The sequence below is a fragment of the Theropithecus gelada genome, chromosome 16, assembly GCF_003255815.1.
Source record: "Theropithecus gelada isolate Dixy chromosome 16, Tgel_1.0, whole genome shotgun sequence".
In the NCBI taxonomy this organism is placed as follows: domain Eukaryota; kingdom Metazoa; phylum Chordata; class Mammalia; order Primates; family Cercopithecidae; genus Theropithecus; species Theropithecus gelada.
Window position 1 is genome coordinate 52,197,845 of NC_037684.1, and position 14,253 is coordinate 52,212,097.

Consider the following 14,253-nt stretch of genomic DNA (forward strand, 5'->3'; position numbering starts at 1 on the left):
ATGCCAGGTCGGTGGCAAAGCTAGCGGGGAGGAAACTGATCAAACACCCAGGTGCCCACACCCTTGCCAGTCCCAGAGGGAGTCACCCAGTGGGGCGAGGGTTGCCTATCTTCTCTTTTCTGTCCTCTCTCTCTCTTTTCTCTTAAAGTTATAAGAATGTATTACGTGATGTGCTATTTAAACAATGCTGGTTCTGTCACTTAGAAAGACTAAGAGGTTTTAACTTTGGTTCAGTCTCTGTTAATGTCTCAGCCCGTGGCTAAGCACCAAGTGATCTGTCTCCTGAAATTGTGCCTGTCTGACCTTGGGTGCCCCTGAAAGGCCAGTGTTTATTTGGCTAAAACATCTGAAGGGCTTAAATAACCTGGAATCTCCATCTGTGCCTGTGGCCCCTGAAAACAGACTGTCCCCCAGGCCGGAGTGCAGTGGCATGATCAGCTCTGGGAGATGCATCCACAGTACACGGGCTAGACACACCCACTGAAACCCACACAGGTTCCTATTCTTGTATATAGGTGGTTTCCCAAATGGGACTTCGTTTTAAAGGCAAGACTAGGCCGGGCACGGTGGCTCAAGTCTGTAATTCCAGCACTTTGGGAGGCCGAGGCAGGCGGATCACAAGATTAGGAGTTCAAGACCAGCCTGGCCAACGTGGTGAAACCCAGTGTCTACTAAAAATACAAAAAACTAGCCAGGCGTGGTGGCAGGCACCTGTAATCCCAGCTACTTGGGAAGCTGAGGCAGGAGAATCGCTTGAGCCCAGGAGGCAGGGGTAGTGAGCTGAGACTGCGCTACAGCATTCCAGCCTGGGAAACAGAGTGAGACTCCATCTCAATCTGTCGGTATGACAGATTGCCATTTTTTTTTTTTTTTTTTTTTGAGACGAGTCTCACTCTGTAACCCAGGCTGGAGTGCAGTGGTGCAATCTCGACTCACTGCAACCTCTGCCTCCTGAGTTCGAGTGATTCTCCTGCCTCAGCCTCCTGAGTAGTTTAGATTATAGGCACATGCCACCATGCTCGGCTAATTTTTGTATTTTTAGTAGAGACGGGGTTTCGCCATGTCGGCCAGACTGGTCTCGAACTCCTGACCTCAGGTGATCTGCCCACTTCAGCCTCCCAAACTGCTGGAATTACAGGCGTGAGCCACTGCACTGGCCCCAGACTGCCCATTTTAAAGAGGCCTAATAGTCTCTGAGGCAATGACGCAAACACAGATCTTAGAGACTCGGGTATCAGCTCTGGCATTACCATTATCAATGATGTATTTACCCCAGGTGGGCCTCTTGCGTTTAGCATATGTTCTGGAACTCTTGCAAGCGTTTCCTGGCTTCTTCAAGAAACTGCTTGTGCAACTTGTTTTGCTCTAAAATCTGCTGCTGCTGGTCTCGGATCATCTGACTGTGCCAGTCGTCGTCGGCGAGGCTGGTGCCCGATGGGGAAGTGGTGCTGAGCTCAGATCCTCTCTCCCTTTCCCGGGCTCTTGTGGAGGAGGACTTCAGATGCGCCAGTCGAGCCCTTCTTTGCTCCCTCCTCTCTTTTTCTAACTCAGCCTTGTAGTGGATTTCCAAGCTCATATCTGGGTGTTCCGTTCGTTCAAGCAATTCCAGTTGTTTTTGTCTTCTCTGCTCCATCTCTGCTTTCTGCCTTTGCCTGGATGCTGTTGAACCTGCTCTGTCTGTCTGGTCTTGAAGGTGGAGCTGAAGGGAGCCCTCTGCCAGCGTTCCCAGTTTGGGGGTCTCTTGTCCAGATTCAGTGCTATACAATAATGAGTCCCCTTCACTGATAAATATACCTGCCTCAGGAGACAATGTTTGACTTCCATTTCTAAACGTGGGCTTGACCTTGCCCATTAACGTTTTCAAGTTGGTCTTGGACGCTGCCTGCTGCTCCACCTCCTCTGCTAGGCTCCTGGGTTCCCCGGTGGGCAGCATCTCTGCGTCTGCTGTTTTCTTCCCTCTTGGGGTCTCAGCACCACATTCTTGCATCTCTGAGAAGGCATGCTCTTCCCCGGGGCTCTGGTCCATCCTGGGCTTCAGTGCCAGGTACAAGCGCAGGTGTTTTTTCAGCTTTCTGTTTATATTAAACAACTCTTCAAAGGCCAACTCCAGCTCTTTCTGCCACTTGTTCTTCTCCCGGAGCGTGCACTGAGATGCTGGGGACACGGCTTCCCTTCTGTGGCTGGCACCAGCTGGCCACAGCTGCCCGAGGTCTCTCAGCTTCCCCTCTGGACTCTGTCCCCGAGAGCGACTGGTCAGGGCTGGAACAAAGCCAACTGCCCCCTGTCCCAGTGGCCTCCTCCCCGCCCGAGCTGTTCCTTTCTCTTTTCCCTCCACACGCCTGATTTCTCCCACAGCAGCCACGAGTGGGTCTGGCCTTTCTAGGTCCGGCCCCCTGCTCCTCCGAGGGTGGATGGCACCGCGGCCACCCCCGGCCTTGGTCGAAGGTTCTCGCCTTCCCTTTCTCTTCTCAGGCAGGGCCAGGTGAGAATTCGTCTGACCCATGGCTTTTGTAGTCTGAGGTTTCTCTGGGCTCGCTGCTGTCTTCCGGGGCCTGGAGTGCCTGGGGTGTTGCTGGCCCAACTCTTCCCTGCAACTCCTCTCTTCACTAGGGGCCGCTCTGTGCTTCTCCTTGGCCCTTGGGGGCCTGGCTGATCTCCGCTGGACGGGCCCCTCTGAGGCGGGCTCATTTTCCCTGGCCCGTCCTCCTCCCCAGCCTAACAGACGCGCTGACTGCAGTCGGTCCAGGCCTCCGACGTGCAGGTACCGTGCCTCCCGACACCCTCTCCCCAACTCCTCAGCCAAGCGCTGGAGCTGGTAGCTTTTCCACAGCTTGGCATCCGCTCTTCTCTGCAGAGCGAGGTCGCCTGTGCCCCGGGCTTGTAGCAATTTGTGCTTTTTCCTCCAAAGCGGGGCTTCGTTATGAGGACAGAGGCTCAGCCACGTGGCTCCGTCCATGTTTCTGTTCCTGTCTGCGAACCCGGCAGATGCAGCTTCCCAGGGAAGGTGCTTGGAGCAAGAGTGGAGGGTTCAAGGGGCGCCCCCGGGCCTGAGGAGCCACAGAAGCCACGACTGTTGCACAGCAAACCTACGAGGAAGGGAGCACAAGTGCAGCTTTCCGGAGCTCCCAGGAGAGTGAGCAAAGCCCTGGAGACAAGCACACGGGATTCTCACTGTGGGAACAGGCTGCAAAATGTGCCCCTCCGAGTTCTCCTGACCCGTGCCCGCCAGGGCCCACTCTCAGCCTCCCAATTTCTGTCCTGCACACTTTTGACAAGAGCCTGCAGGGCAGCTGTTTTGAACAGAGTATGGTTTTGTTTCCCAGGGGACATCGCCAATGTCTGGAGACATTTTCTATTGTCACAAATGCAGGGAGGAGGTGCTCCTGGCCTGCAGTTGAGTGGAGGCGAGGGAGGCTGCTAAACACCCCACACTGCACAGGAGGGCTGCCCAAGACAGCGAATAACCCAGCCAGAGAGGTCAGCAGTGCCAAGACGGAGAATCCCACCCTAAGGGGCAAGTGTTAGGATTCAGGTAGGGGTGAAGGGGTGCAAAGGGCAGCCCTTGGAAACAAATATTCAGAAGAGCAGGTGGATGTGAAAGAGGAAGTCTGGGCCTCTGGAGGGAGAACTGCTTATAAAGGAAAGGAGGAAGAGACGGAGGAGGGAGGAGCCTGCCAAGCAGGTGTGTGTGCAGGGCTGCGTGTGTGTGCATGCATGTGCAGGGGTGTGTGTGAGCATGTGTGCATGCATGTGCAGGGGTATGTGTGGGTGTGTGTGCATGCAATGTGTGTGCNATGTGTGCATGCATGTGCAGGGGTATGTGTGGGTGTGTGTGCATGCAATGTGTGTGCAGGGGTGTGTGTGCAGGGATGTGTGCGCAGGGGTGTGTGTTCAGGGATGTGCAGGTGTGTGTGCAAGGATGTGTGTGCATGTGTGTGCAGGGGTGTGTGTGCATGTGTGTGTGGAAGTGTGTGTAAGGGTGTGTGAGCAGGGGTGTGTGGAGGAATGCGTGTGTGCAGGAGTGTGTGTGTGCAGGGATGTGTGTGCATGTATGTACAGGGGTCTGTGTGCATGTGTGTGCAGGGGTGTATGTGCGTGTGCATGTGTGTGTAGAAGTGTGTGTGTGCAGGGGTGTGTGTGCAGGGGTGTGTGTGCAGGGATGTGCAGGGGTGTGTCTCCATGCATGTGTGTACAGGGGTGTGTGTGCAGGGATGTGTGTGTAGAAGTGTGTGTGTGCAGGGGTGTGCAGGGATGTGTGTGCATGTGTATGCAGGGGTGTGTGTGCAAGGGTGTGTGTGCAGGGCTGTGTGCATGTGCATATCTGTTTATGTTTCTGTGATCATGTCTGCACAACTGTGTGTACAGGGGGGTGTGCAGGTATGTGTATGTGTGCGTGTCAGTGTGTGTATGTGTATGTGTCCGTGTGGGGCATGCAGGTATGTATGTGTGCATGCATGTCTGATACTTGAATCCAGTAGAAACCAAACAGAGAGGAGGAGAAGCTGGTGTTAGCTCTGTTTTCATGATTCCCAGCTCTTTCCTTTTATAATGATCAGAGAAGGACTCTTCCAGTTCTCTTTGGCATCAGGAAGGGACCCATGCTTTGTCAGGCCTTCCTAGGAAAGGAGGGACATTTACATAAAGAGTATGGGATTGTGTCTGTTGCCCCAGGCAGGTGATGCCAGAAACAGCCAGATCTGTGAGCTGCAGGAACGGCTAAGGGACAGTCACAGTCGATATGGAGTCCCCCTCCACTGCCCCTTCCCTTCTTTCATCTTAGTCTATGTGGAACCAAGCTAAGCATTTGGAGTCAAACGTAGTTGCAGGAGTCAGAAAATACTGCATCTGTATTACAGCTAACATTAACCGTGCAGGCTCCCCTCTGAGCACTTGCCATGTATCTGTTCATCTTTTTTACAGTAATCCTTTGAGATATGAAGCTCCTACCCCCCCCCCCGGTTTACAGACAGGGAAACTGAGGCAGGCAGAGATGAAGATGCTTAACCCAGATCACACAGCTGGTAAGTGGCAGAGACAGGCCCTCTGCTGCTCGGACGAACCCCAACACCTTTGACCAACCTCAGGTGGTCACATTGCAGCGGGCTTTGACTTAAGTCTTCTAGCGGGAGGTCCTTGCACCTCTTGGTAAATCAGATCACACATTTAGAATAGTGGTTAATATGATATTGAGGCAGTCTGCCAACCACCATGATGATCAAGAGAGAGAGGGAGAGAGAAAGCTGGGCCCTTAAATGCAATGATTGAGATTTTTGACACAGGTGCCACGGCAATTTAATGTGGAGAAAGAATGGGTTTTTGTTTTACAACAAATGATGCTGGCATAGTTGGATATCCACAGGCAAAAAATGGGAATTCACAGCCTTATCTCACCCTATATACAAAAAGTAACTCACAATGGATTATAGTCTTCATGTAACATCTACAACCATAAATGCTTAGAAGAAAACGTAGATGTATATTCATGACCTTGAGTTAGGCAAAGATTTCTTGGATACAAGACCAAAAGCACAACCAATAGAAGAAGAAACTGATAAGCTGAACATCATCAAAATAAAAAATAAAAAATAAAAAATAATAAAATAAAACCTTTGTGCTTCAAAAGATACCAAAAGTGAAGTGAAAATACAAAGTACGGACTGGAAGGAAATATTTGCAAATCATATATCCAACAGAAGACTTGAATCCAGAACATATAAACAACTCTTACTACCCAGTAAGATGGCAAATAATCCCATCTGAAAATCAGCAAAAGAAGGCCAGGTGTGGCAGCTCACACCTGTAATCCCAGCACACCGGGAGGCTGAGGCGGGCGGATCACTTGAGGTCAGGAGTTCGAAACCAGCCTAACCAACATGGTGAAACCCCGTCTCTACTAAAAATACAAAAATTAGCCGGGTGTGGTGGCGTGCACCTATAATCCCAGCTACTCGGGAAGCTAAGGCAGGAGAATTGCTTGAATCCGGGAGGCAGAGGTTGCAACGAGCTGAGATCGCACCATTGCACTCCAGCCTGGACGACAGAGTGAGACTCTGTCTCAAAAATAAATAAAAATAAAAATCAGCAACGGATTTAAATAGATATTTCACCAAAGAACACAGATGTATGGCTAATACAGCACACAAAAGATGTTCAACGGCAGCGGTCTTTAGGGAAACGCACGCTGACTCTGCAGTGTCCTGCCACCTCACGTCCACTCCGACGGCGATCGTCAAAAACACAGACAACAGCAACTGTGGGTGAGGAAGGAGGGGGAGGAACTGGAGCCCTGTGCACACTGCTGGTGGGAATGGAAAATGGTGCAGCCACTTTGGAAAACAGTCTGGCAGTTTCTTAAAAAGGGAAACACAGACTTAGCCTATGACCCAGAGATTCCAGTCCTAGGTCTATAAGCAAGAGAAGGCCTGAGTCCACGAAAAGAAACCAAAGCTTGGAGAGGTTGAATAACTTTCCCAGCTCACACGGAGGAGCCGGCCTCAGACACCAAAGACCACCAGGAACGGCCATGGGGATGTCCGATTAGGTGGAGTGAGGTCAGGGCAGGTGAATGTCCCTCTGTGTGCCTCGGAAGGCGCCTGGAGGCCCCGAGCTTCACAGTCTATTTCTGTGCCAAGGGCCATTGGCTCACACCCCTTGTCAACTAACAACAATTAGTAAAACCTGGACAAGTCTCCCCTGCTCTGGAAGTGCCCCCAGCCCATTCAATGACCTCAGTGCACCCTGTGCCAGCCCCACTGGCACAGGCATCCCAATGAAGCAACGTCAGTTTTCCTGGAGACACGCAAACGGGTAAAAACTTAACACATCTGGGCAGAGATCCTTGGGATAAGTCCAGAAAATTGCAGCCAGCTCCATCATTCAGGAATTGATCCCCACTCTGACACCATCAGATGCAACCTCGTCCCTGCTGCCCCAGCTCTCCTTGCTCTCCCCTCTGAGACCCTCCCCACTCACTAACTTGAGGCAGAGGGCAGGGTCTCACGTGGACTCGTGCAGGCGCTGGCAGGGACAGTAACTGAGTGTTAGTTGAGCCCAAGATGACCAAGGAGAAACAGCGGTTCACCTGTTACACAGCCTGCTGGGACGCCTGCCTCTGCCTGTGATGCCCGGCCTGATCTCCAGGCCGCCCAGAGTCTCTCCAGCCCTGCCAGACAGGACGTCGGGTGCCCTTGGCAGGATACTTGCCAAGGAAGAGAGCCATGGTTCCGATCAGGGCCCTCGCTACAGCTCCCCTCCCAGAGGCACCTGCCCTCTCTGGTTGCTTAGAATATTCTGGAAGGGGCAGGGGTCCTGGTACACCTCTGTCCTCCACATCCTCCAAGTGTTCTGAGCATCTTGGGCTGCTTTGGGGTTTTCTACTCCCCCAATGCCCTCAGGTCCTGCCCCCCAGAGCTGACAAGCCTGCCTTCCGCTGGCTGCCTTCAACCACGAGGGGAAACCACAGCTCCCTGCTCCACAGAAGCCGCGCTCAGAGTAGCAGACAGGAAGGCGAGTGGACACCAATCTGGCCTCTGGACGGCACCACGGCCTCCCACAGAGCGGAGTGGACACTGGGCCCATTCTCCTCTCTTGCTCTCTGCAGGAGCCAGTCCATGGCAGCTCCACCCCAGACCAATCCGATCCCAGTGCCTGGGCCCAGGAATGTGCTCAGCCACCAGATTCCAGTGATTCTCACCAAAGTCAGGCAACCTCTTGCCTACAGCTTGAGAATGACGTCCAAGCAGCTCACCTTTCCCTGGGCGGCCGCTCAGACAGCTTTTCAGCCCAGGCGGTCCTCACCCAGGGACCCTCTACCCAGGTAGCACCCCCTGCCCCCCGCTGGCCTTCTCACCCCACTCCGAAGGCGACTGCCATGCACTCCACTCCAGGCCTGCCATGCACTCCTGTGGCATCAGGGCAGAGTGGGGGACAAGCATCACAGTCGTAGGGAGTGTGAGGCCCCCAGAATGGGGGCTCCATGGTGAGACAGGCCTGCGTCCCAGCTGCAGGATAGCAGGTCCTGTGGTTCACTGTGAGACCTCCGCCTCTCTCGTCTGCCTCACGCTGCCCCCTCACACCCCCAAGGTGTGACGGTGTTTGAACAATGCACATGCCCATCTGCAGCCTTGGGGTGGGCCTGTGAGAGAGGGGCCTGCCCACCCCAGTCCCCGGCAGGTGCGCAGTCCTGCGGCTAAGCAGGGGCAGTCATGGCAAAGGCTCAGGCCCTCCAACCACCAGGCTGTGTTGTGGTGAGGCTGCTGGAGCCCCAGGCACCATGACGGGAATGGGTGAATCCGCCCATGCTGGGTGACTCTCAATGGCATACTAGCCTGGTACACTTGGACACCCCAAAATGAACGCAGACATCACATCCCCAGGAGAAGGCGCCCCAACAGACATAGGGGACAACGGCAAGCCTGGCCGTCCCCGAGGACAATGGCAGGACTCAGAGTGCCTCTCTCCTCCTCAAGGCATGAACTGGCCCCTCCAGATGCAAGGATGACCTTTTCTTCCCACCTCGGCCTGTAACAGACACGACACAGGCCATACTCTTGGCTAGAGTCACCACAAAATGATCCGGGGCGTGAGTGTGAAAACAGGAGCCAGTGGGGCTGCTGTGTCAGTCTTCCTGGAGACACGGAAATGGGTACAAACTTAAAACATCTGGGCAGAGATCTTTGGGATAAACTCCAGAAACTGACAAACAGCTCCATCATTCAGGAAGTGACTTCCCCCACGATACCATCAGAGGAAACCTTGTCCCTGCCACCCCCCGCTCTCCTTGCTTTCCCCTCTGAGCCCACAAAAAGAAACAAAAGCTCAGAGTGGCTGAATAACTTTCCCAGCTTACACGGAGGAGCTGGGTTTGAATCCAGACATCACGCTGATCAACACGCAGACCCACAGGGTTTCGTACTCTTCCGGCATTTCACACACATCTCTCGCCATCTCACCACCTCACCATAGGAGGTGAGGCCTGTTCCTATCTGCACAATCTGACAGGGAAATTGAGACTCAGAGAGGTTAAGTAACTTGCCTAAGGCCACACAGCTCGTAATCGGGGCAGCAGGGATTCCAGGCCGAGCAGGCAGGCCCCTGATCCAGTCTCCTAGCCTGCTGCCCAGGGAGGTCAGAGCTGGAAACCACTTCCACAGCACAAGGAGACTCTGCTTAGACTGTGCTTGGCCTCACACGACCTGTGACCTCCCTGGCCCTCCTGGGACTCTGGCAGGTGTACTGAGCTTCTGATGGGTGGGAAGGCCTGCAAGGGGCCTGCGTGCATTCTGTGTGCATTGACCCAGGACACCACGGTTGGTGCCTCTGAGTTCATCACGTTGACCATCCCCATCTTTCTGCTTGAGTACCTGATTGGTCAACATGTGCAGAAGGCTGAGACCCGGCCATGGTGCTGCTTGAGTCTTGTTAAAAGTCAGGCTCTGATTCAATAGTCTGGGCCCAAGACTCTGCATTTCTTCTTCTTCTTCTTTTTTTTTTTTTTTTTTTTTTTGAGACAGAGTCTTGCTCTGTTGCCCAGGCTGGAGTGCAGTGGTGCAATCTCAGCTCACTGCAACCTCCACCTCCTGGGTTCATGCAGTTCTCTTGTCTCAGCCTCCCGAGTAGCTGGGATTACAGGCACGCGCCACCACGCCTGGCTAATTTTTGTATTTTTAGTAGCGATGGGGTTTCACCAGGCTGGCCAGGCTGGTCTCAAACTCCTGACCTCAAGTGATCCACCCACTTGGCCTCCCAAAGTGCTGGGATTCCAGGCGTGAGCCTGCCCCCACGAGACACTGCATCTCTAAAGCGCCGGGATTCCAGGCGTGAGCCCCTGCGCCCCGCCAGACTCTGCATCTCTGAAGCGCTCCCAGGGATGCTGCTGCTGCTGTCTGTGCTGTCTGGGGGACCACACTTGGAGTACTGTGGCCCCGGCAAACCATCTTTTCCAGGATGCTGCATCTTGCTCTGCCTTCCTCCCCTGCCAGCAGCTCAGCCCTGATCATCTCTCACCTGAGGCCCTTAAAAGCCTCCCCAGTCAGCCTCTCTGCCCCGACCCCCAGGCCTGTACCCCGTCCTCTCCTGCACTGCAGCCCGGCGCCATCTGAGCGGCCTGGTTACATTTCAGCAGCCCCTGTGTGATTCCCTGCTGTCCACACCAGCAAGTCTGAGTGCAACCCACAGCCACGTGCATCACAATCAGCTGAGCTACTAGCGAAGGGGTAGATTCCTGGGCCTCGCCCCTGACAGATCCTATCCCAGCCCCTGCGGGAGGGGCCCAGGAATGCGGCCAGTTCACCAGCTGCCCTGCCAAAGCCTGGCAATCTCTGGGCCTAGAGGCTTGAGAACGGTCAAGCAGCTCGCCCTGACTCCCCTGGGACCCACCCCAGCCTGTAGCGCCGCACACCAGACAGGGCTGGCAGGGCTCCTGGCCATCCCCAAACGCCCCACACCCAGCAGCGCCTGGACCGTGCTCATGCGGGTTCCTCGTGACGTGGACACACCCCCTTCCCCATCCTACCCACATGTCCCCAGCCCAGGCCTTGTTCCCACTCCCCCAGGACATCCCAACCCTCCAAGGGAACAAAGAGAATGCTTTTCCCTTTCTCCAGAAGCCCAGCACCCGGGACACACAGTCGAGCGCTTTGTCTTGGAAACATAAAAATAGCTATAGAAGGGCTCCCATTAGCTGGCATCGGCCAAAGAGAGAACATTTCCATATAATTAGGGCTTACCCTTTCATATGGAAAGTTAGACATTTCTCTGTCTATGGAGCCTACGTAGAATATGTAATTTGACCTTCTTTGGGGGAAACTTTGGATTGCCTTTCGAATGATAACATAGGAAATCCCTCAAGGGCTTTTAAAATGTAGAGAACAGAGGTCCCATAAACTATGTGACCCTTGAACGCAATTTGGGTTTTTTAAGTCACCTTTTTAGAGCTTCCTGTGTCCTCCCCTCCCTGCTCGTAACTGTATGTCTGACAGCAGCCACACAAACAAGCCTATTAAAATTGTGTTTTTGTGGCCGGGTGTGGTGGCTCATGTCTGTAATCCTAGCACCTTGGGAGGCTGAGGTGGGCGGATCACCTGAGGACACGAGTTCAAGACCAGCCTGACCGACATGGTGAAACCTCGTCTCCACTAAATACAAAAAATTAGCCAGGCATGGTGGTATATGCCTGTAATCCCAGCTACTTGGGAGGCTGAGGCAGGAGAATTGCTTGAACCCAAGAGGCAGAGGTTGCAGTGAGCCAAGATTGTGCCACTGTACTCTAGCCTGGGCAACAGAGCAAGACACAGTTTCAAAAAAAAAAAAAAATGTGTTTTTTTAATAAAGTAAGTAGAGTCCGAGGTGGTGGTGGGCTCTTCCACAGGACCACGGCCTGAGCTTGCACACCTGACCTTATCAATTCAACACCAGATACAGATGACCCATGGGGAAGGTGGAAAATTGTTGTTAGACTCTAGCCTAGGTTTTACCAGCTTGCACACCTGGCCGAATCTTACAATAAAAGGGAATGGGAACACATCTAAAACTTATATGTAGGTCCCTAAATCCAACAATGCAGGTACAGAGGGGGTGTATGGAGCAGCACATGGGACAAAAGACGCTGGGTCACCAGAAGGGCCAACGTGACTGTCCTCTGCGGGAACAGAAATGCCTCTAACACACAAACGAATGGTGCAGCCCAGCTGGCCAGACCTCACCTGGCCGTGCTAGAATGCAGTGGGAAAGCGGCACGCTGTGGTGCCCAGGATGCCGGCGGGCACAACGCCACGTCCACGGGCACTGCCTGTTCCCACCCTACAGGATGCCACAGCATCAGACGAGATGGCCCGTGTGAAGCACCGAGAACGGAGTCTGGCTCCCGGGAAGGCTCAGGAAATGCCCAGAGCTCAGTGTAGATAGCCACGTGGTGCTGGATTACACGCGCGAGGAACCGACGGGCAGATGTGGAGCTAAATGACCGTAAACAGCTATGAAGTGCCTGTGCTCTAGAAATGGCCAATTTGATCATGTCATGGGATAAAGTTTCAAAATCAATAAAACCATGATGAAATAATCAGGAATAAACCTATGAAGACATGTTCAAGGCCTAAAGGAGATGCACAGGTTGAAGAACAAGGAGCAAATCTGAATGAGGGAGAGGTGTGTCTTCCTGGACAGTTCTCGGGAGAGGAGGAGGGCGGTAAGGACGGGGAGAAGAGGCCGCAGGCTTGGAGTTCAGGAGGAGAATGAAATAAACAGGTCCTAGGAAGAAAAACCAAAGGAGGTGATGTGGGGCAGGGGTGTTTGCAAAGGATAGAAAAATGTAGAATGGCAGAGTATGGTGCTTAAGGGTACTAACTACGTGACCTAGGCCAAGCTGCTTCACTCTGGGTGCCTCAGTTTGCTCTTCAGGATGGGGATGATAACGACAGCAGCACCCATCTAGAGATGCCAGCGCTTGTCACCACAAGAGGCACCTGAAATGCTTGGGGAAGAGGGGTGGTACTTACGCTGTGTGTGTCTCCAGATGACTAAGCTAGACCACCCAAAACACATTACAGAGAAGCAGAAGCTGGCAGGGGGGCAGGAAGCACTGTCTCCAGGGTTGTCTTGAAATCATTGGGCTGACTTGGTAGGTAGTGAGACGCCCATCACTGGAGGCATCCAAGCCAAGCCCAGATAAAACAAACATGAGAAACATTTTTAACTCTGTTTCTCTGAGTTCTAGCCTCTAAAAATACCCTCTATGACACCCTGTGTGCTGCCAGAGCCTTGGTTTTCACCCTCTTCTCCCCAACTCTTAGCTAAGTTCCGGTGGCGGCGAGGGGACGGGGGTCCCAAGCCACTGTACTGGGTTTTGGTTTCGCTATGTTGCCCAGGCTGGAGTGCGATCTCAGCTTACTGCAACCTCCACCTTCCGGGTTCAAGCAATTCTCCTGTCTCAGCCTTGCCAAGTAGCTGGGACTACACCCGCATGCCACCACACCCAGCTAATTTTTGTATTTTTAGTAGAAACAGGGTTTCACCATATTGGTCAGGCTGGTTTCAAACTCCTGACCTCAGGTGATCTACCCGCCTCAATCTCCCAAAGTGCTGGGATTCCAGGCATGAGCCACCACGCCCAGCCTGCACTGGGTTTTGGACTGGCCATGTTAGCATCACCTGGGGCGGGGGTGGGTCACGTTAGAATGAGTCCCAGCTAGGCCCACAGCAGGCTTTTTCACCTGAATACTGGGGCCGCAGCTCATGAATCTGTGTGTACCCATCCCCTGGGCTGGGTCAGCTCTCCAGGGCAGAGACGGTTGGGCAGGCGGCCTCTGAGGACAAGCTCGGGCTCAGGCCTCCCCTTGACCAGCTTCACAGAGACAGACACTGAGGCAGACTGACCTCCAAACTCCCGGCTGAGACGCCAGCTCCTCACGTGGGGGGCTTACAGCTGATGCAACTGGTGGCTCATTAAACATACCTCGAAGCGTCAATTACCACTTCCCTGCAAACCTCAAGATCCCAAGCACCCAGCCTAGGTCAGGGGTCCCCAACTCCAGCAGCTGTTCCTGCTTCCTGAAGACCGCCCCCCACAAATCCTCCAATAACCATATTCATCTCCAACCCAGTCCCACCAGCTTCCCTCACCCTCCTCCCAATCAAACTGCCTGTGGGGAGCCCTGCGGTGCAAGGACTTTGCCACGGGTCTTATGAACACATGGCTTGGAGCCCCTCCTTGGCCCACTCTCCGAGGCCCTCTTGGGAGCCTCACTGAACAGCTGGGCATGGAAAGAGCCCCACCCTCACCACAGACGGGAGCAGACACAGAGAGCCTGGACCCCCCCCACCGGTGGTCTCAAGGGCCCACTGACCAAAGGTGGCTGGAATCGCTTCCCCGCCTCCACCTGCAGCCTGGCCTCTGTCCTGGCTGGCTACCCATAGCAGGCTGTTGCCATGGGAACAGCAGAGCTGTTAAGCTGTGACATCATGGCAGGGGTGAGGTCAGGGACAGCTGCGAGCGAGCCAGAGGGCAAGCGTGTAGGTCAGGGGATCCATCACAAAGATTCGGCTCAAGCAGCCGGGAGCCATAGGGACATCTGAAGGTGCCTGTTTAAGGAGGTGTGGGTGAACAAGGACAGTGCAATGTACAAATGCTCGTGGCCACACCAGGCAGAGGACATCTTCCTGTCCCCAGCCGGCAGCATGGAGACCTCCCTGGGATGTCATTCTCTCTGAGCTGTCAGGCCATTAAGGAGGTACACTTCAAGGTCAGGTTCCTGACAA

At 53.9% G+C, this 14,253-nt stretch overlaps 2 protein-coding genes across 2 annotated transcripts in view; both read right to left on the reverse strand.

The window, feature by feature from the left end:
• Positions 1-14,253, reverse strand: part of TIMP2 (TIMP metallopeptidase inhibitor 2) — a 72,048-nt gene that overhangs the window by 38,126 nt on the left and 19,669 nt on the right. The gene's annotated exons all lie outside the window — the stretch shown is intronic.
• CEP295NL (CEP295 N-terminal like) lies at positions 886-3,060 on the reverse strand. Its single transcript, XM_025361064.1, has one exon. The coding sequence runs from the start codon at positions 2,954-2,956 to the stop codon at positions 1,292-1,294; it is 1,665 nt and encodes a 554-aa protein (XP_025216849.1). The 5' UTR covers positions 2,957-3,060; the 3' UTR covers positions 886-1,291.